At 38.6% G+C, this 26771-nt stretch overlaps 2 protein-coding genes across 2 annotated transcripts in view; one reads left to right on the plus strand and one right to left on the minus strand.

Annotated features, from left to right (window-relative positions):
• Window positions 1-2309: 2309 nt before the first annotated feature.
• LOC133574139 (olfactory receptor 5AR1-like) lies at window positions 2310-3248 on the minus strand. Its single transcript, XM_061926215.2, has one exon. The coding sequence runs from the start codon at window positions 3246-3248 to the stop codon at window positions 2310-2312; it is 939 nt and encodes a 312-aa protein (XP_061782199.1).
• A 17247-nt stretch (window positions 3249-20495) lies between these two features.
• Window positions 20496-26771, plus strand: part of LOC133574204 (putative methyltransferase DDB_G0268948) — a 10846-nt gene continuing 4570 nt past the window's right edge. Inside the window, exons 1-3 of the mRNA XM_061926300.1 lie at window positions 20496-20729; window positions 21670-21830; window positions 23688-23904. Of these exons, the coding sequence (XP_061782284.1) occupies window positions 20619-20729; window positions 21670-21830; window positions 23688-23904 (489 nt within the window). The 5' untranslated portion in view covers window positions 20496-20618. The remainder of the gene's footprint in view (window positions 20730-21669; window positions 21831-23687; window positions 23905-26771) is intronic.

Below are 26771 nucleotides of genomic sequence, written 5' to 3' on the forward strand. Positions count from 1 at the left end.
TTGCTATGAAGTGGAAAAGGGGAAATATCTAATAAGATCTGCTTCTTCCTATTCCTTTTCGTGCATGTTGTAATGAAAAAATTAAAATATGTAAAATAAGTAATGTAACATATTAAATAAACTTAAACAGCAGCAACAAAAAATGTCTGTCACACACATTCATATTGTAACATTTGTCCTGGAAAATAGGTGGTTATTAGCGAGTATGTAAAGCCACTGTAGTCTCTACATTCTAAATATTTTCATCGTAAATTCACAGCAAATTACTGGATGACAATTTCATTACTTTCACGGTAACATTACCGTAAAATATCTTTAGAGTAATTTGATGTAATTGCAGAGCTGTGATTTTTACGGTTAATTACAACAAAGTTAATGCTGAATGCTATAAATTCACAATTGGATACAATTTCAATTATACGCTGTAATATATATGTATGTATATATATTGTTTTGCTAATAATTACTTTTTTTTTCTTTTTTTTTCTGTAGATCAACATCAGGTCTATCTGTATGTTTATGTCCTGTTGGTCAAAGAAAACCCTATATTTTTTAAAATTAATTTCAACAATAACAAAAACAATTATAAGTTCAAGTATATTCAATGTCAAGTAATTACAGACTTAAATAGTACAATACGTTATAACTGCATGGATTTTAATTCTTTTTTTTTAGTTTTTGTTTTTGAGTAATGACAAAAAAAAAAAGAAAAATCCCAATCATATTTTTGGGCATCCAAAAAGGCCCCACTCATAAAACCTTTTGTTACTTTCAACACTTAAGTCACTGTAGATCAACTTCAGATCCATCCGTCAATTTTATGTTTTTTTCCACGTTTTTTGTTGTTGTTTGTTTTATGCCCCTTCCATCAAAGAAAACCTTGTTTTTTATATGGCAAACACACAAAATATGCAACGTTTCCCCCCAAAAAATACTTCACAGTGGAATATTTGATGTTAAATAATTGGAGCCTTGAATAGGTCAACAATTCATATCAACACTGATTTTGATGCATTGATATTTTTGGAGTTAACAGAGCTTTAAAGAAAGAAAAAAAAAAGCCTGTGTGTTATAAGACTCAACATTGCAACTTTTTCTCGTTACATTTCACCTGTTTGCTCTTTTATTCAAATTTTTTATTTATTTATATATTTTTAAATAGTACTTATTAGAATGTGCCCAGGACTGTTAAAAAAATTATCTGCGAGCCGCAAATGGCCCCCGGGCCGCACTTTGGTCACCCCAGGCATAGAGTGTGCAACATAGTTCCCCTTAGGAGACAAATCAGTTTGAATTTACAATAATTTGTTGTCATATAACAGATCATTATTCCAACACTTTACTATGAAATAACAGTTAACTGCTATGAAATATAGGGATATTGTATTTTTAGAGTCAATAGCAGGGGTCCCCAAACTTTTTGACTCGGGGGCCATTAAGAAAAAAATTGGGCCGGGCTGTGTGTGTGTGTAGATATATATATATATATACCGGTATATATATATATATATATATATATATATATATATATATACATATATATATATCATTCAATGTGTTTTCTTTATTTTCATGACTATTTACATTGTAGATTTTGTTCTTACCTACGAACAAATCCCAGCTAAGAAAACATTGGTGAATACAAAAATCTCCTTAAAAACTTTGTAAGTGGGCCTGAGAAATAAACAAAATTTGTTATTAAGAACGGTTGCTGAATGGGGCCCTTTGTTTTTTATATTTAACCAAACAATTCACCTAATTCAAAGGTACAACAACATAAAGTATTAGAAGAAGAATTCAACTTTATTCATCACATATAAATATACAGTGACATGTGTCTCTGCATTCAACCAGAGGACTTTGTGTGGGGAAACCCTGTGGGGGGAAAAAAAACTCAAAGAGATTACTGAAAAACAGACAATATTATAGACAGGGTAACACTTTAGTATGGGGAACATATTCTAAGTAACAAATACTTAATTTAGAGTTATTTGGACAATAGGGGAACATATAAGGGTTAGGGTTAGGGTTACTAATAAGCAATAATTCTGAGGTTATTGAGGGAAGACTCTTTTTTAATGGCTTACTGGTTGTATAATAAGGCCATGCGGAATAAGGCATTAATAAATACTTAATAATGACTAATTAAAAGCCAATATGTTACTAATTTGCATGTTAATAAGCAAATAATTAATGGTGAATATGTTCCCCACACTAAAGTGGTACAATAGACAGAATTCAGTATATCAACGTTTAAAAAGAGCTAACTAGAATAGAGTCCAAAACAATGCATTTTCCAGGTACACCGCTCACATTACAAATGTGCTTATCTTCTTTTTGACATGCAAAATGCTCAAAACCCTGTTGCGAATGCCTGTGAGTTTGAAACCATAGATCAGGGGATTCACAACTGGGGTAATGAGCAGGAATAAGATTGTCATGAAATTGTGCGTATCCTGCGGTAAGTCGGCTGAACCGAACCGCATGTAGAAAATATCCAAAAGCAAGGTCACCGTAAAGGTGAGAAGGCAGATTAAATGGGGGAAGCAGGTCTGCATGAACTTAATCCACATCTCTCTGGATGAAAAGCACACCTTCATCAGGTACAGGTAAGACACCAAGATGAACAAAAAGTGCACAAAATAAATGGCGATGTTGATGGCCGTGACAATACCATTGGCGTAGGGCGGCGTGCAGGCCAAGTTGAACACCACCCAGTTGACGCAGTACAACTTGTTGATGTACGAGCCGCACAACTCTATCCCCAACAGGGTAGCGGTGTTCATAAACATGCAGTACAAAGGCACGAACCAGGAGAAAAACACAAAGACGGAAACTCTCTGCTTGCTCATTACAGTGTGGTAAACCAGAGGTCGACATATGGCCACGTACCGGTCGTACGCCATCAGAGTTAAAATGGAAAAATCACAGCAAGATGATGAATGGATGACATAACCCTGCAGCATGCACCCTGCGTAGGAAATGACCTGCGATGACAGGAGGTCCTTGAGGAACTTGGGGTAGAAGCCAGCTGCTCCGTACACAGCATTGATGCACAGATTACACAAGAACACATACATGGGCTGGTGCAGGGTTTTGTCCGTAACTATGACAACAATCATGCTGATATTGCTCAGCAGGATCAGAATGTACCACAGCAACGTCAGCACGAAGAGAGTCATCCGCTGCATATATGTGAACTTCAAACCGGAGAGCGTAAACATAGTGACGACGGAAACATTTTCCATCGTGTGTAGAAAAGCTGGGGGAAAAAATGGATCAGGTGGTGATATTACCCGCCACGTTAGCGTGCATCCTCCTCCCCCGCGGGTGACCCTGCGAAGTGGCGGCGAGTCAACGTCGAGCCTTTTTCTAAGAAGACACAACCACCTGTGGGAGTCACGCCGACCAATGGCTGGGTGTTGTTGACATGTCACGGCTTCTTTCGTCAGCTCCTCCACGGAAGGCCCGAGAGGGACATGAAGATGCCAGTCAAGTAGAATTCAAACTTTTTTTTTAGTTTTAGATCAGCGGTTGTCGAACTTTTACCCCTTTCAAAAAAACACTTGGTTCTCCAAGTGCCACCATAATGATCAACATTAAAGTACAGTAGCCTCGTAGGCCTAAGTATTCATAGAGGTTTTATTTCAAAGTTAAAGGGGAACATTATCACCAGACCTATGTAAGCGTCAATATATACCTTGATGTTGCAGAAAAAAGACCATATATTTTTTTAACCGATTTCCGAACTCTAAATGGGTGAATTTTGGCAAATTAAACGCCTTTCTAATATTCGCTCTCGCATCGGGAAGCAATCCGCCATTTTCTCAAACACCGAGTCAAATCAGCTCTGTTATTTTCCGTTTTTTCGACTGTTTTCCGTACCTTGGAGACATCATGCCTCGTCGGTGTGTTGTCGGAGGGTGTAACAACACGAACAGGAACGGATTCAAGTTGCACCAGTGGCCCAAAGATGCGAAAGTGGCAAAAAATTGGACGTTTGTTCCGCACACTTTACCGACGAAAGCTATGCTACGACAGAGATGGCAAGAATGTGTGGATATCCTGCGACACTCAAAGCAGATGCATTTCCAACGATAAAGTCAAAGAAATCTGCCGCCAGACCCCCATTGAATCTGCCGGAGTGTGTGAGCAATTCAGGGACAAAGGGCCTTGCTAGCACGGCAAGCAATGGCGGCAGTTTGTTCCCGCAGACGAGCGAGCTAAACCCCCTGGAGGTCTTGGCTCACACCGTCCCGAAGATGATCAAGAGAAGAATATTGACCCTAGCTTCCCTGGCCTGCTGACATGAGGGTATGTCTACAGAATATATTAATTGATGAAAATTGGGCTGTCTGCACTCTCAAAGTGCATGTTGTTGCCAAATGTATTTCATATGCTGTAAACCTAGTTCATATTTGTTAGTTTCCTTTAATGCCAAACAAACACATACCAATCGTTGGTTAGAAGGCGATCGCCAAATTCGTCCTCGCTTTCTCCCGTGTCGCTGGCTGTCGTGTCGTTTTCGTCGGTTTCGCTTGCATACGGTTCAAACCGATATGGCTCAATAGCTTCAGTTTCTTCTTCAATTTCGTTTTCGCTACCTGCCTCCACACTACAACCATCCGTTTCAATACATGCGTAATCTGTTGAATCGCTTAAGCCGCTGAAATCCGAGTCTGAATCCGAGCTAATGTCGCTATAGCTTGCTGTTCTTTCCGCCATGTTTGTTTGTGTTGGCTTCACTATGTGACGTCACAGGAAAATGGACGTGTGGTTAAAATCAGGCACTTTGAAGCTTTTTTTTAGGGATATTGCGTGATGGGTAAAATTTTGAAAAAAACTTCGAAAAATATAATAAGCCACTGGGAACTAATTTTTAATGGTTTTAACAATTCTGAAATTGTGATAATGTTCCCCTTTAAAGTTAAAAGTTAAAGTACCAATGATTGTCACACATAACACAGGTTGTGTTGCGTGTGACCTTGTGTGTTGACTTTTTGTGTTGGTTGGATTTTCTTTTAATTCAATTTTTTTTGCATCATGACTAGGGAAAGTTGTTTGCATTGGGTCATATAAGTGAATGCTCCGCACAATCCCATTACAGGGCACAATTAAAGTCTGTCTTTCTGTTTCAGCTGGAACTAAAAACTTTATTTTTTTAGAAAAAAAAGTAATATAGAAAAATAATATTGAACTGAAGTGACAGACAGTTATTGCTAGAGTAAATATATGTATATTTATTTCTATTTATTTATTTATTTATTTATTTTATAACCAGCCACTCTGCATATTAGACACATTTGCTTATCATAATGTAAATAGTATGTACTAAAATCTCAGAAATTGTTCTTAAAGTTATACAAAATTATATAGTTATTGTTACATTTATGAAAACCCCCAAAAATCTACTTTTTAATAAAAAAAAACAAAAACCATATAGATAATTTAATTAGGACCAAGACAGAACACATATTTGAAATCAAGGTAAATAGAATTTTTTTTTCTTTTTTGCTAACAGTATATATCACAGGTTTTCATTATATTCACAATAATAACAAACAAAATAACGTACATTTCTCTTTTTTTTTTAAATGTTTTCTTTAGTCCGAACAAATCCAATTAATATTAGATCAAATAAAATAAAATCAAGGGATTTTGAACATTTCTTAACAATATATTTGTATATAATGATGACATATCTAACTAACCATGACCTCAAAATCCTCCTCACATTATTATTTTTTTTTATCAAATCTACAGTTTACAACGCAAAACAAACATCATGTCTTACAGTTTCCGTGACCTTTTTTAGGAGGGAGTAGACATGAAAAAACTCTAGTTTTACAAGTTCACAGAGTAAGTTGCTATTGTAACTAACTCTGAGTTTGACTTACCGCTCGTTTTTTGGAACAGAGAACACTAAATTTCCCTCATATAAAGGTTTACATACTCAGAGTTTTCACTTAATCGTTCTTATTTTGGACCGAACACGATGGGATCGAATGAGAAGCGCACCAAACACTCAAAAAATGTTACTGAATATAAGATACATCACATACAAAGTGGGAAAAACATGTCAAAATGTGGTATCAAGGAAATGGATTTAGACATGTTGCACGTGTTAGTATTAATGAATTAGGTCAGTTCCTCAAGTGCACCCCTACACTACTTAGGATGCAGACTCGCATCTCCCCTGCAATGACTTCCTAATTTATCTTGTCTGCAGCAGGATTCGAACAACGACCCTTGGTTTCCAAAGTCCTAACAGACTGAGCTTGTGCTGCCAGATAAACACAGAGGGGTCCAAACCTTTGCCACTGAGGACCGTACACGGAAAATTCAAAGGAAGCGAGAGTCTTTCTGATATTTTTCATTTGGAGAACTTATCAAAAATAGAAAAAAAATTTTAAGAAAAAAAATTCTGAATGCCATCCATCCATCCATTTTCTACCGCTTATCCCTTTTGGGGTCGCGGGGGGCGCTGGAGCCTATCTCAGCTACAATCGGGCGGAAGGCGGGGTACACCCTGGACAAGTCGCCACCTCATCGCAGGGCCAAATTCTGAATGCCATCTTCATATTTTAAGCGCCAAAATTTCTACTTTTTCACCTACCGTATTCACCTAACCATAGGGCGCACCGGATTATAAGGCGCACTGCCGATGAATGGTCTATTTTTGATCTTTTTTCACACCGGATTAAAAGGCGCATTAAAGGAGACATATATAAAAATAAAAAATAAAAAATAAAAATAAAAAAATAAATATATATATATATATATATATATATATATATATATATATATATATATATATATATATATATATATATATATATATATATATTAGGGTTTTTTTCTAAATTGAAAACACCTTCGGCAGCGTCTTTTCGCCGTCATCTTTGTTATAGCGGTGTAGCGTGCAAGGACAGGAGTGGAAGAAGTGTCAAAAGATGGAGCTAACTGTTTTAATGACATTCAGACTTTACTTCAATCAATAGCGGAGCAGCATCTCCTCATCCGGAAACAACAATAAGGCCGGAAATGTGTCCCGTGAAAAAACATCCAACCGGAATTTTAATAACTAAAGTTCCTTGGGTGAATAATATAAACTCACTACACCGGTATGTTTTAGCGCTTTCATTGCGAGTTTACTGACAGATATAAGTAAGAACTATACACTACTTTATATTAGAAATGGCAACGGTGGAGGATGAATGTCACATCCATCCATCCATTTACTACCGCTTATTCCCTTCGGGGTTGCGGGGGGCGCTGGAGCCTATCTCAGCTACAATCGGGCGGAAGGTGGGGTACACCCTGGACAAGTCGCCACCTCATCGCAGGGATGAATGTCACATAACTAGAAAATAGAGGGAAAAAAAGAAGCTTATCGACTACGGAATCGTCACGGACTACAAAGGCGGACGCACGCAATTTTTCAGGATTTATGCAGATCCCAAATACAGATCAGCAGGTACTAAAAGGTAAGAAAAGTTGCTTTCGCATAATATTGCCAAACAAAATACCAGATGATATGGCTTACCTTATACACACACCATAATAATACTCGTATGTTTAATGCGCCGAAAATCCATCAAGTGGTGCAGCTTTATAGCTTACCAAAAGTCGTACTAAAACATTTTGATAGATTTTTGAGCGCCGTGTGTAATGTTCTATATTTTCCAATGGAACATATAAAATGTTGGCGTTGTTTACTTGAGTGATATTGCCATCATACCTCTTACCACGTATCTCTTATGTTTGACTGCCATCTACTGGTCACACTTATCATTACACCATGTACCAAATAAAATTGCTTCGAGGTCGGTGAGCAAAACCAGAATTATTCCGTACATTAGGCGCATCGGGTTATTAGGCGCACTTTCGAGTTTTGAGGGAAAAAATGATACGGTATTTGCTTTTGTTACACCACTTTATATGTATTTGTTATTAGTAATAGTGTTTTTAGAAGGTGAAAATGGCTCCCGTGCCGCACTTTGGACACCCCTGATCTATAGAAATGTCACCAATATTTTAAGATCAGCTTTTTATTTTACTTTGTCATCTTTTCAGTTTTACAGAGTCCCCCGATTATCGTGATGGTTACGTCCCCACCTGATGAGTACTCAAAACTCGAGTAAAGTGCATTCTTTTCTCAATAAAGGCAGGATTTTCAATACAATTTATGTATTGATCATCATTGTGAAGACCCTCTTGTTGGTGCACGGTTTATGTCAGTAACCTTTTCGCATATGTTGTTTCTAGTGTGAGAGACTAAAGCAGGGGTCGGCAACCAAAAACGTTGCAAGAGCCATAATGGACCAAAAATACAAAAATAAATCTGTCTGGATTTGAATTAAAAGCCTTCCATAAGTGATATAATAAAGTCAACACATGATATACGTGTCTATATTAGCTATATTAGCCTACTATCAAAATGACTATGTGTCGCAGGCTGACACAAATTTTTGTTGACAGAAATGTTGAAATGTAATATTTATTCTACCCATTTTACAACATTGGAAAACACTAGTAAAACGCAGACTTCTCAGAAGGTGAGATAACTCCTCTAAATTACTGGCTTAGAATGGCCAAAGGTCTAGTAGATGTGTGTGTCCAAGGTAAAGAAAATGGCAGGCTGTCTTCTTCGAATGGATTTATAACAATCTATGCAAGCTGGGTAACGTTTGCTGTGGTCTGGTACAACATGGCACACAAACAACTAACAGAAATGCAGGCAATATTACGTACAGATAATATGTCATGAGACATGCAGATATAAATTAAATACACAGAGGACATAAGTAAAGGAAATTAAATGAGCTCAAATATACCCACAAGTGAGGCATAATGATGCAATACGTACATTAGGCTAGCCTAAATAGCATGTTAGCATCGATTAGCTTGCAGTCATGCACTGACCAAATATGCCCGATTAGCACTCCACACAAGTCAATGACATCAGCAAAGCTCACCTTTGTGTATTCACACATAGTATAAAAAGTTTGGTGGACAAAATTAGACAAAGAAGGAGTGGCATAAAACTTATCTTTCTCTGGCATTGTTGGAGAAAGTTATGCATGTTCAAGGACTGCCAAAATTAGTAGGACAAAACGGCACTTGCCAAATACTCTCATCAGAAAAGTATGTTTAATATAAATAGTGAGATTTCTAACAATTAGGGAGGTTTGTGTCATATTGTCCTCCTACAGAAACCCTATTAAAACAACAATATATATTTGAAAAAGCTCCAGGGAGCCACTCAGGAGGCGCTAAAGAGGAGCCGCAGGTTGCAGACCCCCGGACTAAAGAAACCAAAGGAGACACATAAAACAATCGAAAATAGACGCATAATCAAAGCAGTAAAATGACAGCACTGTTTAGTGTAATGTAGGATTGTCGCCATAACCTCTGTGTTTTTATATTAATCAATGGATGTTAAACGTGGAAGGCATAAAAACATCATGTGATGCAATTGCAATACTGTGTTTGGATGAAAGTGTCCCATGAAACATTGTATATATTTAGCTGCTAGATAGATGGTCAACAGGTCATTATCTTGGTTCTCCCTCGAGAACAATTAAGAGTGCAGAAGTCTCATGGGGACCACACACAATAACAAACATGTTTTTCTGTCTGCAGCAAATTGTTGAGACGCGTAAACAACAAACACCGGCAAACATTAAACAGTAGCGGCTTTGGAGTACCGAGCTAATTGGCCTTGAGTTTGACGGAGGGTGCCCGTTTTCATGAATTGTATCAAACATCATGTAGTCACAAGGTGACAAAGTGGACCCTAAAGTACAATGCCAATTTTTGATGTGCTTGTACACGCTAAAAAATTGCTGGGTTATTTCGATAACCCAATTTATGAGTTGCGAGTGTTGGGTTAAATTTTGGAGTTATTTTTATGAAGAGCAACCAATTATTTGGGTTATAAGTGTATTATTTTAACTCAATTTCTGGGTTTTCAAAACTATGAAGCATTTTTTGGGTTGTTTTTCAATGAGTAACGCATATTTGGGTGAAAGGCTTTTTTTTTTTAAGGGAATTTTATTAAGGATTAATCTCATTTACATTATTTACAATCACACATCTTATGTACATGAAAATAATTGCGCATGCTGTATAGAACTTGTAAAAAAAAACAAATGTCACTCATATCTTGCTTTTGAGTATATTTTAATGTAATAAAAATAATGTTGATCAGTAGTTGAGAAGGAGTAGGACAAACCAGCAGTAAAATGTATCATTTTTAATAGAGATGTCCGATAATATCGGCATGCTTTAAAATATAATATCGGAAAATATCGGTATTGTTTTTTTATTATCGGCATCGTTTTTATTTATTTATTTATTTATTTATTTTTTTTTAATTAAATCAACATAAAAAACACAAGATTGGGTTGGTACAATTAGTGCACCAACCCAAAAAACCTCCCTCCCCCATTCACACTCATTCACACAAAGGGGTTGTTTCTTTCTGTTATTAATATTCTGGTTCCTACATTATATATCAATATATATCAATACAGTCTGCAAGGGATACAGTCCGTAAGCACACACGATTGTGCGTGCTGCTGGTCCACTAATAGTACTAACCTTTAACAGTTAATTTTACTCATTTTCATTAATTATTAGTTTTTATGTAACTGTTTTTATATTGGTTTACTTTCTTTTTTATTCAAGAAAATGTTTTTAATTTATTTATCTTATTTTATTTTATTAATTTTTAAAAAAAGGACCTTATCTTCACCATACCTGGTTGTTCAAATTAGGCATAATAATGTGTTAATTCCACGACTGTATATATCGGTTGATATCGGTATCGGTTGATATCGGTATCGATAATTAAAGAGTTGGACAATATCGGAATATCGGATATCGGTAAAAAGCCATTATCGGACATCCCTAATTTTTAACAACTATTGGGTCAAGGAGCGCTAAATTACGCAACCCAACAGTTGGGTTTGGAATAACCCAACATTGTAGTGAGCATAACTCAGCTTTTGTGTTAAATAAATTCAACCCAATAGTTGGTTTATGAATCAACCAACAATGAGTTAGCATAACTTAACTTTTGTGTTAAATAATTCAACCCAATAGTTTGGTAGGGAATAACCCAACATTAAGTTATCATAACTCAACTTTTTGGTTAAATAATTCAACCCAATAGTTTGGCGGAGAATAGCCCAACATTAAGTTATCATAATGCAACTTTTTGGTAAATAATTCAACACAAAAGTTGGGTTGAAAAAATTAACCCAAAATGTTGGGTTAGAATAACTAAAATAAGGGGCTTGTCCTTTTTAACCAGTTAAAATTGGGTTGTTTTTAAACCCAACATTTTTTTGTGTGTATACACTAAAAAATGCTGGGTTATTTTGATAACCCAATTCATGAGTTGCGAGTGTTGGGTTAAATTTTGGAGTTATTTTTATGAAGAACAATCCATTTTTTGGGTTACAAGGGTATTATTTTAATGGAATAAAAATAATGTTGATCAGTAGTTGAGAAGGAGTAGGACAAACCAGCAGTAACATTCATAATTTTTAAATTAACTATTGGGTCAAGGAGCGCTAAATTGCGCAACCCAACAGTTGGGTTTGGAATGACCCAACATTGTAGTGAGCATAACTCAGCTTTTGTGTTAAATAAATTCAACCCAATAGTTGGGTTATGAATCAACCAACAATGAGTTAGCATAACTCAACTTTTGGGTTAAATAATTCAACCAGATAGTTTGGTGGGGAATAACCCAACATTAAGTCATCATAAATCAACTTTTTGATTAAATAATTCAACGCAAAAGTTGGGTTGAAAAAATTACCCCAAAATGTTGAGTTAAAATAACTCAAATAAGGGGCTTGTCCTTTTCTGAACCAGCAGTTGGGTTAAAATTGGGTTGTTTTTAAACCCAACATTTTTTTGTGTGTATACACTAAAAAATGCTGGGTTATTTTGATAACCCAATTTATGAGTTGCGAGTGTTGGGTTCAATTTTGGAGTTATTTTTATGAAGAGCAATTCATTTTTTGGGTTATAAGGGTATTATTTTAATGGAATAAAAATAATATTGATCAGTAGTTGAGAAGGAGTAGGACAAACCAGCAGTAACATTCATAATTTTTAATTAACTATTGGGTCAAGGAGCGCTAAATTGCGCAACCCAACAGTTGGGTTTGGAATAACCCAGCATTGTAGTGAGCATAACACAGCTTTTGTGTTAAATACAGTCAACCCAATAGTTGGGTTATGAATCAACCAACATTGAATTAGCATAACTCAACTTTTGGGTTAAATAATGCAACCCAATATTTTGGTTGGGAATAACCCAACATTAAGTTATCATAACTCAACTTTCGGGTCAAATAATTCAACACGATAGTTTGGTGGGGAATAACCCAACATTAAGTTATCATAACTCAACTTTTTGGTTAAATAATTCAATGCAAAAGTTGGGTTGAAAAAGTTTACCCAAAATGTTGAGTTAGAATAACTCAAATAAGGGGCTTGTCCTTTTCTGAACCAGCAGTTGGGTTAAAATTGGGTTGTTTTTAAACCCAACATTTTTGTGTGTGTATACCCTAAAAAATGCTGGGCTATTTTGATAACCCAATTTATGAATTGCGAGTGTTGGGTTAAATTTTGGAGTTCATTTTTGGGTTATAAGGGTATTATTTTAATGGAATAAAAATAATGTTGATCAGTAGTTGAGAAGGAGTAGGACAAACCAGCAGTAAAATGTCAAATTTTTAACCAACTATTGGTTCAAAGAGCGCTAAATTGCACAACCCAACAGTTGGGTTTAGAATAACCCAACATTGTAGTGAGCATAACTCAGCTTTTGTGTTAAATAAATTCAACCCAATAGTTGGGTTATGAATCAACCAACATTGAGTTAGCATAACTCAACTTTTGGGTTAAATAATGCAACCCAATAGTTTGATTGGGAATAACCCAACATTAAGTTATCATAACTCAACTTTCGGGTCAAATAATTCAACACGATAGTTTGGTGGGGAATAACCCAACATTAAGTTATCATAACTCAACTTTTTGGTTAAATAATTCAATGCAAAAGTTGGGTTGAAAAAGTTTACCCAAAATGTTGAGTTAGAATAACTCAAATAAGGGGCTTGTCCTTTTCTGAACCAGCAGTTGGGTTAAAATTGGGTTGTTTTTAAACCCAACATTTTTGTGTGTGTATACCCTAAAAAATGCTGGGCTATTTTGATAACCCAATTTATGAATTGCGAGTGTTGGGTTAAATTTTGGAGTTCATTTTTGGGTTATAAGGGTATTATTTTAATGGAATAAAAATAATGTTGATCAGTAGTTGAGAAGGAGTAGGACAAACCAGCAGTAAAATGTCAAATTTTTAACCAACTATTGGTTCAAAGAGCGCTAAATTGCACAACCCAACAGTTGGGTTTGGAATAACCCAACATTGTAGTGAGCATAACTCAGCTTTTGTGTTAAATAAATTCAACCCAATAGTTGGGTTATGAATCAACCAACATTGAGTTAGCATAACTCAACTTTTGGGTTAAATAATGCAACCCAATAGTTTGATTGGGAATAACCCAACATTAAGTTATCATAACTCAACTTTTGGGTCAAATAATTCAACCCTATAGTTTGGTTGGGAATAACCCAACATTAAGTTATCATAAATCAACTTTTTGGTTAAATAATTCAACGCAAAAGTTGGGTTGAAAAAATCTACCCAAAATGTTGAGTAAAAATAACTCAAATAAGGGGTTTGTCCTTTTCTGAACCAGCAGTTGGGTTAAAATTGGGTTATTTTTTAACCCAACGTTTTTTAGTGTGTAAGAGTTTGGTTGTGCAACTTTTGGTGTTAGCCGAAACAGCTTTTTATCGATAACGGATGTGATATGATGTTGTGCAACTTCATCTTTTGAACGACAGTGCACATTTCTTTCAGCAACAAATCCATCCCTTCATTTTGTGGAAACTGTTAACCCGTGGTTTGCCAACGGTGACACTAGTTAAATGTTGTCATGCTCACAAAAAGACCAGAATTATGATTCTCATTCTATGGACAGCACAACCTTGTAATGTATATGTTTGTCTAATCATGCACAAATCTGTTGCAATGCATACTGTGGTGGTCTGAACTTTGCCGACCATTTATTCATCAGTTTCCTTCAATAGGGTCACTGGTCAGCCAGAGCCTATCCCAGTTGACTTTGGGTGAAAGGTGAAGTACACTCTGCGGTAGTAGATCAATTGTCCTTTGTCCTTTGTCCGAGTTTCAATGAGAAATACCCTCAGGGGATACAGGGTCGGCGGGGGATGAGCACCTTGGACGGTCAACCAGGCAACAAACCACGTGACAAACGGCGATGAACATCATCTGTGTAAAAACCCACTAGGTCTGGAGATCCACCAGACCGAGATGTGACATTCCCACCTAACCTTATCCGTGTCCACACACAACAATGCCATCGTTTAAGACCCCCTCCCCCCGCCGTCCGCCGGCGCAGCATGACCTACCATCTGTTGTCACACCTGCCAGCTTGTCCCATTTCAGTCCTAATATGTCCAAACACGCTTTTACCTATGTGAACAAGCCATTACCTGTGGTTGTCTCTTTAATTGACTGCATGGCTGCCAGCTCCTCTGTGATTTGAAAGTCTGCAGTTATCCCACGTAAGAAGATGAGCAGCTGGGCGGTGTCACGTACATCGCAGCTCTCATCCAACGCCAGCGAAAAACAGTCGGGCGTTCTGTTCTTCAGCTGAAGCTCCAAGTTTCCAGCGATGGTCTCAACCCGCCTCGTTACAGTGCGTCGGGAGAGGGACACGTTCTCAAATGCGCCCCTCTTCTCCGGGCATATCAGCGCAACAGAGTCCAATAAGCACTCCGTAATAAACTCTCCGTCAGAAAACGCCTTACTTTTTCTGGCGATTTTGTGAGAAATTACAAAACTTGTCCTGACGGCTGCATCTCTGGGGTTGTGAAATTTGGCAAAAAGTCCTTGTTGGGTTTGCAGTTTTACCATCAACGCATCAGCCTCCCTTGCGCGCTCTTCATCAGACAGATTACGGTATTTTTCCTCGTGCTTCGTCGTGTAGTGGCGATTCAAATTATATTCTTTAAACACAGCAACCTGTGTACCACACATTAAGCACACGGCTTTACCTTTCATTCTGTAAAGAAATACTTGGCAGTCCATGTCTTGTTGAAAACACGGCATTCGTCATCAACTTTTCTTTTTTTAGCGTGAGCTGACATCTCGGTGGTAACTGGGCATTGCTTGTCCCTGTGCACCTTCACTCACAGGTTACACCCGGACATACGTCCAATAAATAACAATTTTCAAAATAAAAGCAGCACAGTTGTATTGCATGCATGACATAGATACTTTTTAAAATGTATTTTGTAATTTATGATTGGCCTCACGCAGGCCGGTTGTGGCCCACGGGCCGCCGGATGTGGCCCGCAGGCCGCCGAATGCCCAGGTCTGTGTAGGCTATTGTAGTGAATCACACCTGAACTATCATACATGAATCATATCTTTAATGGACGTGTGAAAGTAATCAATGTGATAAAGAACATTTTACAACAATCGATCTAGGGATCTAGATATCTGGTCAGGACACTGTGCTTGTAGGCTGAAATTGGCTGTCGTACTTGACGGCCGCAACCACTTCATTTCTTTACAATAGTTATGGAGTACAAAGCTAGACGTTGATTAAATCACTTGACATACATCGCGGACAATAACTAGTAGTAGTCTGCTTTGCCAGTCCAAATGTATTCGCTGTTTTCCGTAGTCTGTCGTTGTCTCCCCTTCGACAAATTGACAACGTTTTTTGCTAAGTAGAATCACAGCTGACCTGGACGTTCGAAAGTTCTCTTGCCGTTCCTCCGTCACAACACACTCTTGACAAACATATCCCACCAGGCTGCCGTTCTTCCAGGCCTTATCCAAAACCGTTGCTCAACCGACTATGTTGCTGTCTGAGATGTGTTGTATCCGAAATAGCTGCAATCGCGCGTTAGCTTCTCTTAAGGTATTCATGTGTGATTTCCACACGGGGATGTCTGGATGACTCTCTGCCGTCTTTCTGACGTCACTTCCTGTGCTGGGCGCGGTCTTTCTGGCGTCACTTCCTCTCCGAACTCAGTTTGTGAACAATCGATGAGTCCATACAAAGCTAAGAGCCAGAGATTCAAGAAATAGACGGCGCACTTACCCGTGTAAAGAATTGTCTGGCTGAAACGGGGGCTTCGGCTAAATGATTATTCCTTTAAGGGGTTGTCCGGTTTAGTATAGACATAGCCTAAGACTTAACATGTCGTTAGTTTATTTGCACAATCAGGTCTTCGTAGTTATATGTAGGCCTAGAAACCACCAAAGAACACAAACTAATGCGATCTCTTGTCCTTTGTTTACGTTTAGATCTGCAATCAAACACTACTAATATAATAGAGAATAAACTTCATTGCATCACAGAAACTTTCTCAAACAAATCTAATATTCAAACATTTTACAAAGTGATCGCTGCAGACACGAGTGGTCCGATTGTATTCCACAATGTGTTTGCTCCCATATTAACGCCTGCACTTTCTAAGGTGGCTCAGGGTCCACGGTGTGGTAAGCAATATCATGATGTTATTTGATAAGGCAAACCGATTCTGTTCATAACTTTTATGGACAGAATTTCTAGGCGCAGTCAAGGCGTTGAGGGGATGTAGTTTGGTGGCTGCAGGATTAGGTCTCTGCTTTTTGCAGATGATGTGGTCCTGATGGCTTCATCTGGCCAGGTTATCGGTTCGCAGCTGAGTGTGAAGCAACTGGGATGAGAATCAGCACCTCCAAGTCCGAGTCCATGGTTCTCGCCCGGAAAAGGGTGGAGTGCCATCTCCGGGTTGCGGAGGAGACTCTGCCCCAAGTGGAGGAGTTCAAGTACCTCGGAGTCTTGTTCACGAGTGAGGGACGAGTGGATCGTGAGATCGACAGGCGAATCGGTGCGGCGTCTTCAGTAATGCGGACGCTGTATCGATCCGTTGTGGTGAAGAAGGAGCTGAGCCGGAAGGCAAAGCTCTCAATTTACCGGTCGATCTACGTTACCATCCTCACCTATGGTCATGAGCTTTGGGTTATGACTGAAAGGACACGATCACGGGTACAAGCGGCCGAAATGAGTTTCCTCCGCCGGGTGGCGGGGCTCTTCCTTAGAGATAGGGTGAGAAGCTCTGTCATCCGGGAGGAACTCAAAGTAAAGCCGCTGCTCCTCCACATCGAGAGGAGCCAGATGACGTGGTTCGGGCATCTGGTTAGGATGCCACCCGAACGCTTCCCTAGGGAGGTGTATAGGGCACGTCCGACCGGTAGGAGGCCACGGGGAAGACCCAGGACACGTCGGGAAGACTATGTCTCCCGGCTGGCCTGGGAACGTCTCGGGATCCCCCGGGAAGAGCTGGATGAGGTGGCTGGGGAGAGGGAAGTCTGGGCTTCCCTGCTTAGGCTGCTGCCCCAGCGACCCGACCTCGGATAAGCGGAAGAGGATGGATAGATGGATGGATGGATGGATAAGGAAAACATTGAATCTGTCATCCGTTATGGCATCTTCACATGGTTTGGAAATCTGTCTGTCAAACTCAAAACCCAACTTCAAAACCTTATCAAGAGGGCTGGTAAAACAATTGGCATGCAGCTCCCTTTTTCCCTTCAATAAATATTCGACAAGACCGTGAGGAAGCAGGGTCTTAAAATCACCCGTGACCCACATCACATACTTCACAGTGAAATTGTGTTGATGCCAAATGGTAAACGGTGCAGAACAGCAACATACAAACTCAACAGGTATAGATTTTCCTTTGTCCCGCTGGCAATTAAAGCACTTAACAGAAAACTACTGTAATAACCGAATGCAATAATGAGTGCAATTTTGGGATAGTGCAAAACCGGGGGGCGTGTAATGTGTGATCTCATAACTAACTGATATACCTGCGCACTGTTCACTGTCGTCACTGTATTGTCGGATGGACTGTATGTATGTATGTATGTATGTATGTATGTATATATGTATGTATGTATGTATGTATGTTTGTATGATGTTCAAGACAAATGTCTCCTCGGAGACAATAAAGCTAATTATTATTATTATATGTTGAAAGTGATATTTCCTTCGACGCACTTTCGTCCCTTTATTACCTTTACGAACCACTTCTTTTGGGACTCTATGAGAGCGCTTTCCTATCTCTCTATTTGAACAACTGGAACACCCAAGAACAGAACAGCATTACGACATTTCTTGCTCAAACTCTACACTCACTCTCACTTGTTTTAATGCTACGCGCAAGCTGCTTGACCATCGTGTGAATTAGGCCGCGAAGAAGAAAAACGAATGTGACGTTATATGCAACCTTCCTATATACCGTATTTTCCGGACTATAAGGCGCACATAAAATCCATTTTTTTTCTCAAAACTCGACAGTGCGCCTTGTAACCCAGTGTGCCTAATGTACGGAATTATTTTGCTTTTGCTTACCGACCTCGAAGCAATTTTATTTGGTACATGGTGTAATAAGTGTGACCAGTAGATGGCAGTCAAACATAAGGGATAAGTGTAGACTGCACTATGATGGCAATATAACTCAAGTAAACAACACCAACATTTTATATGTTCCATTGAAAATATAGAACATTACACACAACGCTCAAAAATTTATCAAAAATGTTTTAGTACGACTTTGGTAAGCTATGAAGCCTCACCGCTTGATGGATTGTCGGCGGATTAAACATACGAGTATTATTATGGTGTGTGTATAAGGTAAGACATATTATCTGGAGTTTTGTTTCGCAATATCATGCAAAAGCAACTTTTCTTACCTTTTGGTACCTGCTGATCTGTATTTGGGATCTGCAGAAGTCCTGAAAAATTGCACGCGTCCGCCTTTGTAGTCCATGCCGACACTGTAGTCGATAAGCTTTTTCTTTTTCTCTATCTTCTTGTTATGGCACATTCATCCTCCGCTGTTGCCATTTCTAATATAAAGTAGTGTAAAGTTCTTACTTATATCTCTCAGTAAACTCGCCATGAAAGCGCTAAAACATACCGGTGTAGTGAGTTTACATTATTCACCCAAGGAACTTTAGTTATTAAAATTCCAGTTGGACGGTTTTTAGGGGACACATTTCTTGTTGTTGTTTCCGGATGAGGAAATGCTGCTCCGTTATTGATTGAAGTAAAGTCTGAATGTCATTAAAACAGTTAGCTCCATCTTTTGACACTTCTCCCACCCCCCGTCCTTGCACGCTACACCGCTACCACAAAGATGACGGCGAGAAGACGCTGCCGAAGGTGAGCCACGTAAATAAGACCGCCCACAAAACGGCGCATCCTGAAGCGACTGTCAGAAAGCGGCTGGAAGATGATCTGTAAAACATAATCTATGCAACATTTTGACCAAAGAACCACCATTACATGTTATGTAGACCACAAGGAAGTGTTTTAGATGTAGAAAAAATGATATGACTCCTTTAACCTCTAAAGGCCTTAGTGGCCACATGCGTGGACAGCACCTTTTAGCTCTTATTTCCAAAATTGTGTACACTACTGAATTGGGGTCTTATGCCGACATATGGTCACTTATACTGCCATCTGGTGGTGTCAGAAGAGTATAACATACAATAGAATATGGAAGAAAAAAAAGTGTAAAAATAAAAATTAGCATTTCACTACACATGAAGTACACTTTTGTGTACTTATGGACTAAGTACATCATATAAAAAGATGATTTTTAGTTTGTATTCTAATTAGGGTCCAATAAGCCCAAATAGCAAAGAGAAATAAAAAAAAGCATGTAAACAAACAGCTTGGGCTTTAAAAGGTTAATTTGCCCTATAATCGGCGCCTTATATATGAAAAAAAATCGAAAATAGACCATTCATCGAGAGTGCGCCTTATTATCTGGTGCGCCCTATGGCACACAAGGCATTGAATTTTATCCATCCATTTTCTACCGCTTGTCCCGTTCGGGGTCGCGGGGGTGCTGGAGCTTATCTCAGCTGCATTCGGGCGGAAGGCAGGGTGTATTTTCACAAAACAACATGCTCAGCCTCAATGCTTCTTTAGCACACACTAGGTCACTACTGCCTAGTTTCTCCTGTTATATTCTTATTTTTACTGTTATATTTGTATTCTTATTGTTGTTTTTTAATTTTTATTCTTATTGTAATATTTTCTATTTTATTTCCATTTATACCCCCATTATTTACTTTTTACTTTTTAAATTCGATCTCAATTCTGTTGGAATTAAAATTTTCCTGAGGGAACTCTCCTGAAGGAATCAATAAAGTACTATCTATCTATCTATCTAAAGTAAAAAAAAAAAAAAGAAAATGTTTTAAAAAGATGCTGTTGCTTTAAAGGTCCTAATTGCCAAACATTCCACATCCCAACAAACCTCCCATCTTACAAGAGACCCATTGTTTGTATCGCTCTTTGTGTGAATGTGTGAGCGTGGTAAATGGTGCCCAACTTACTGGTGCGTGTGGTTTTTAATGAAAACGCAGATTTTAAAAGCGCTCGTTTTTATTTTTGCAGCTCTCCTGAAGTGTGTGTTCACCGCTTGTCATGGCTCACCGTTTGTTTGAAGGCAAAGAGCATGCGTCCTCTTATCGGAAGTACAGGATTCCTCCATCGGATCACCTGATCCAGCATGTGATCGACTTTGCGGGAAAACAGGTAAAGCCAAAAGTTAATATTTTCACTTTAATTTGAAATGTGTATAATAGAAACATATTTTTAAAAGAGATGTCCGATAATGGCTTTTTTGCCGATATTCCGATATTGTCCAACTCTTAATTACCGATTCCGATATCAACCGATACCGATATATACAGTCGTGGAATTAACACATTATTATGCTTAATTTTGTTGTGATGCCCCGCTGGATGCATTAAACAATGTAACAAGGTTTTCCAAAATAAATCAACTCAAGTTATGGGTGTATATTGTAGCGTATATTGTACGGGGGTGTATATTGTAGCGTCCCGGAAGAGCTAGTGCTGCAAGGGGTTCTGGGTATTTGTTCTGTTGTGTTTATGTTGTGTTACGGTGCGGATGTTCTCCCGAAATGTGTTTGTCATTCTTGTTTGGTGTGGGTTCACAGTGTGGCGCAGATTTGTAACAGTGTTAAAGTTGTTTATACGGCCACCCTCAGTGTGACCTGTATGGCTGTTCACCAAGTATGCTTTGCATTCACTTGTGTGTGTGAAAAGCCGTAGATATTATGTGACCGGGCCGGCACGCAAAGGCAGTGCCTTTAAGGCACGCCCCTAATATTGTTGTCTGGGTGGAAATTCGGGAGAATGGTTGCCCCGGGAGATTTTCGGGAGGGGCACTGAAATTCGGGAGTCTCCTGGGAAAATTGGGAGGGTTGGCAAGTATGACTGGGAGACGCAATTGCTCTGTTCTTCTCCCTACGTCCGTGTACCACTCTGTACAGCGACGTTTTAAAAGTCATAAATTTTACTTTTTGAAACCGATATCGATAATTTCCGATATTACATTTTTAAAGCATTTATCGATATTATCGGACATCTCTAATTTTTAACCATGCATGGTTGACTATACATTTGTTTTACTAGTTTGCTTAATATTACAACATGTGATATTTTGGCAGAAAGGTGGTCCGTTAGAGCTTGCAGTGGACGTGGGCTGTGGGTCAGGTCAAGGTACCGTGCAGCTGGCCAAACACTTTGCTTCTGTGGTGGGAACGGATATTAGCCCTGCCCAGATACAGGAGGCTTTGGAGCATGCTAAAGAGCCAAACATTACATATAGGTAAGCCCAAGTTTACTGAGAATTAAAATCAATTTATGTATTTTTTTTCCACACTGGAAGACAGTGAAACAAGAAGTTGCTGCAACTGTGTGTGGTTCCCCCTATTCGGATGATTCGAGGGTTGATGACATCAGTGTCCATTGTCGGATGTGATGTAGAGCAATGTTTTTCAACCAGTGTGCGGGCCGTGAGATACAGTCTGGTGTGCCGTGGGCGATTATTTAACTTCACATATTTGAGTTAAAAATATTTTTTGCAAACCACTAATTATAGTCTGCAAATGATGTGTTGTTGTTGAGTGTCGGTGCTGTCTAGAGCTCGGCAGAGTAACCATGTAATACTCTTCCATATCAGTAGGTGGCGGCCGGTAGCTAATTGCTTTGTAGATGTCGGAAACAGCTGTAGGCAGTGTGCACGCCACAAAAAACAAAACATGGCATGGCTCTGAGGATTTGAGGAAAAACACCACCTTTGAAGCGTCCAAACTGGAGAATAACAAAAATTAACGGCATCTAAAAAAAATGGTATGAAACATACATACTTGCCAACCCTCCCGGATTTTCCGGGAGACTCCCGAAATTCAGCGCCTCTCCCGAAAACCTCCCGGGACAAATTTTCTCCTGAAAATCTCCCGAAATTCAGGCGGAGCTGGAGGTCACGCCCCCTCCAACTCCATGAGGACCTGAGTGACGTGTCGACAGCCTGTTTTCACGTCCACTTTCCCACAATATAAACAGCGTGCCTGCCCAATCACGTTATAACTGTAGAATGATCGAGGGCAAGTTCTTGGTTTCTTATGTGAGTTTATTGTTAGGCAGTTTCATTAACGTCCTCCCAGCGCGGCAACAACACACAACAACAGCAGTCACGTGTTTGTCTGCCGTAAACAGCAATGTTGTGACACTCTTAAACAGGACAATACTGCCATCTACTGTATATGCATATGTGACAACAACATCTACGGCTTTTAGAGAGTGCAGTGCACAACTGCGCACACAACAAGGAGACGAAGCAGAATGCATCATCAGAGAGGGTGTTCAGCATGGTTAGAAAAATAGTGACAGAGAATAGAACAAGGATGGACAATTCAACCGTTAACTCAACAATGAGTAGATGAGTGTTATGTGCGTGTATATGTGTAAATAAATGAACACTGAAATTCAAGTATTTCTTTTATTTATATATATATATATATATATATATAATAAAATAAATATATATATATAGCTAGAATTCACTGAAAGTCAAGTATTTCTTATATATATATATATATAAAGTCAAGTATTTCTTATATATATATATATATATATATATATATATATATATATATATATATATATATATATATATATATATATATATGTATATATATATATATATGTATATATATATATATGAAATACTTCACTTGGTGAATTCTAGCTGTAAATATACTCCTCCCCTCTTAACCACGCCCCCCCCCCCCACCTCCCGAAATCGGAGGTCTCAAGGTTGGCAAGTATGGAAACATATGATAAAATATCTGTAAAAAATAAAATACAATAATAAGTTAATAAAAACGTAACATTGAGATAATAATAGTAGTAATTTTGAATACAATTAAGATTTTTTTTAAAAAACTCTTGTGGCCATATTTCCTCCCGCCAACGTTTAAAATGAACATTCTGTTGCATGATGTCATCTTCAAAAGCAATAAAAATCCCCACAAAGAGTTAATCACAACCTGTGGCATTTCTTCATTAGAACCATCACCAATTGATTAATCTATTACGAAAAAGGACCACAAAAAGAGCATTTGTTGAATGTTGACGTGCAGCATGGAACATGTCTAATTCACTCTTCTGTCATCGCCTTCAGGCAGTGTGTGGCCGAGGAGCTGCCGTTTGCCGACGGCTCAGTGGACCTGATAACTGCCATGTCTGCCTTCCACTGGTTTGACAGGCCACGCTTTCTTCAGGAGGCCCATCGGGTCCTGAAGCCTCACGGCTGCTTGGCTCTGCTCAACTACACCGTCGAGATGGATCTCAGCTACCCCGACTGCTGCTTGCAGTCACTGAACCAAGTCTGCAAAGAGGTGCTTGTTTTGGTTTAACCTCTTTAAATATTATAGCTGCTGAACCAAAAGAGTTCCAACCAACTACTCTGTAGATCAGACCTGGAATGAGGCCCGTTAAGCTTTTCAATCTGGCCCGCCGGACATTCCTAAATATTTTTTTTAGATCTTTAAGATGGAAACTGTAGCTGCCATTATTATGTGCAGTGATGTTTTCAAATGACCGTAAGTCTTGAACTATACAAAATATTTCAATGGCTGGAATCTGCGCTTTTGCATGATATACTAGTTACTATGGTAATCTAATTAGTTACTATGGTAATCTAAGTCACAGCAGCTCAGACCAGGCACCAAACAGTGTGGGTGGGGAGCGTTTCCACAGAGTGTGCCCAGAGCAGAGATTTTTCCAACAAAGTTCTAAAGCTTATTGTCAGTATTATCAGATCGTAGGTGTTTTTTTTGTTATTTTTACCCTTAACGTTCATATTTCGCCGTTTTTGTTGCGTTTTGTTTACGTGTAAAATATGTCGATCGAGAGGGGGTGTGACGTTCATATGTTGTAAATATTCAGTGTTTTATCGTTCGTAGTTAATATTGTAGCTCCCACATTCTTTATTTTTATGTACATTCTGGGTGTCTCATAAAGTTAATTTTTTTTATTCCATTCAGTTTTTTAAGGCAGTCTGTCATAACCTTTTTAGTAGAGATTTTCCGATAATATCGTACTGCCGATATTATCGGCCGATAAATGCTTTAAAATGTAATATCGGAAATGATCGGTATCGGTTTCAAAAAGTAAAATTTATGACTTTTTAAAACGCTGCTGTATGGAGTGGTACACGGACGTAGGGAGAAGTACAAAGCGCCAATAAACATTAAAGGCACTGCTTTTGCGTGCCGGCCCAATCACATAATATCTACGGCTTTTCACACACACAAGTGAATGCAAGCATACTTGTTCAACAGCCATACAGGTCACACTGAGGGTGGCCGTATAAACAACTTTAACACTGTTACAAATATGCGCCACACTGTGAACCCACACCAAACAAGAATGACAAACACATTTCGGGAGAACATCCGCACCGTAACACAACATAAACACAACAGAACAAATACCCAGAAACCCTTGCAGCACTAACTCTTCCGGGACGCTACAATATACACCCCCCTGCTACCCCCTAGCCCCCCACCTCAACCCCGCCCCCCTCAACCTCCTCATGCTCTCTCAGGGAGAGCATGTCCCAAATACCAAGCTGCTGTTTTGAGGCATGTTAAAAAAAAAAAATGCACTTTGTGACTTCAATAATAAATATGGCAGTGCCATGTTGGCATTTTTTTCTATAACTTGAGTTGATTTATTTTGGAAAACCTTGTTACATTGTTTAATGCATCCAGCGGGGCATCACAACAAAATTAGGTATAATAATGTGTTAATTCCACGACTGTATATATCGGTATCGGTTGATATCGGAATCGGTAATTAAGAGTTGGACAATATCGGAATATCGGATATCTGTAAAAAAGTTTTTAGTATTCAATCAGACATTATTGTGAGGTTTTGTATTAGCGTTCCTAGAAATATTTCTGTGGTTTAAGGTAAGATAAGATCATCCTTTATTGATCCCACAACAGGGAAATTTGGGTTACTTTGTTTACGTGTTTCAAATATTGGTAAAAGAGAAAATTTATTTTCTTGAAAAGTGAAACATTGGTTATCCTGGCATTAATAGTACTGTGATTCTGTATGGTATCCAGCTTTAGTTAAAACTAATATATTTTTCCAAAAACAAAATCTGGTTTAGTGTTCCTTAGGATGACATTTTCATACAGCATGATTATAAAACATTATTACCTTAAAGTATGATTCACATTCAGAATTTTCCATCCTTCTATATATGGTAGTTGGAGTTGCAGACAACTTTATTACTGCTAAATAGCAGTTTCCAGTAATGTCACAGAAGATGCAAGATTTGCTTTAACATTTTAAGTTGTGAAACTTTCGAAAAGAGGACAGCTGTAGTGCTGTATTCTGAGGATCATGTCATATTTAATTGAACTTTTTTTTTTTTTTTTAAATGGTCCTCAGTAGTCACGTGCAAATGTGTGTGAATTATGCAAAATTATTTAAATTTGGTCCCCATTTTAACTCTTTTTCCCCAGGGTCCCCAGTTAGAATGATCAGCACATTACTTCATCAATCCAGATATTTAATGACGTGTGTGAGCTAACTGGGCAGTGACCATTTTACCTCATTTTTTTTTATACCTCCACAACCTGTAGAAAGGGTGGTCCCCACAAGTCATGATCAAAATCTTGGTCCCCATTCCAAATGATAACCAGTGTGTGTGTGTGTGTGTGTGTGTGTGTGTGTGTGTGTGTGTGTGTGTGTGTGTGTCGTCCCCCAGACTAAATTTGGCCCCCCAGTCAAAATAATTGCCCAGGGCTGCTGTAGATGCTCTGTGATTGTGAACTCACTACCACTTACTACACAATAGGGGTGGGGTGGGGTTAAAAAACAAACAAAACAAAAAAAACATTCGAATTGATCGCAATATTTATTTGTAATGATCCAAAATAGATGAAAGAAAAATCTAAAAACTATTTGTTTTTAATCTGTCCTGTCCAGCCACTCAGGCAAATCATATAATTGACGTAGACTCCCATAATATTGATCAGATTTACTTTAGATTTAAGAAGTGTTGGATACTTCTTTCATTGCCTTATTTGACTTTATTTATTGTTTGAGTCTGCGATGAGGTGGCGACTTGTCCAGGGTGTACCCCGCCTTCTGCCCGATTGTAGCTGAGATAGGCTCCAGCACCCCCCGCGACCCCGAAGGGAATAAGCGGTAGAAAATGGATGGATGGATATTGTTTGAGTAGAAT

Source organism: Nerophis lumbriciformis, linkage group LG31, assembly GCF_033978685.3.
Source record: "Nerophis lumbriciformis linkage group LG31, RoL_Nlum_v2.1, whole genome shotgun sequence".
In the NCBI taxonomy this organism is placed as follows: domain Eukaryota; kingdom Metazoa; phylum Chordata; class Actinopteri; order Syngnathiformes; family Syngnathidae; genus Nerophis; species Nerophis lumbriciformis.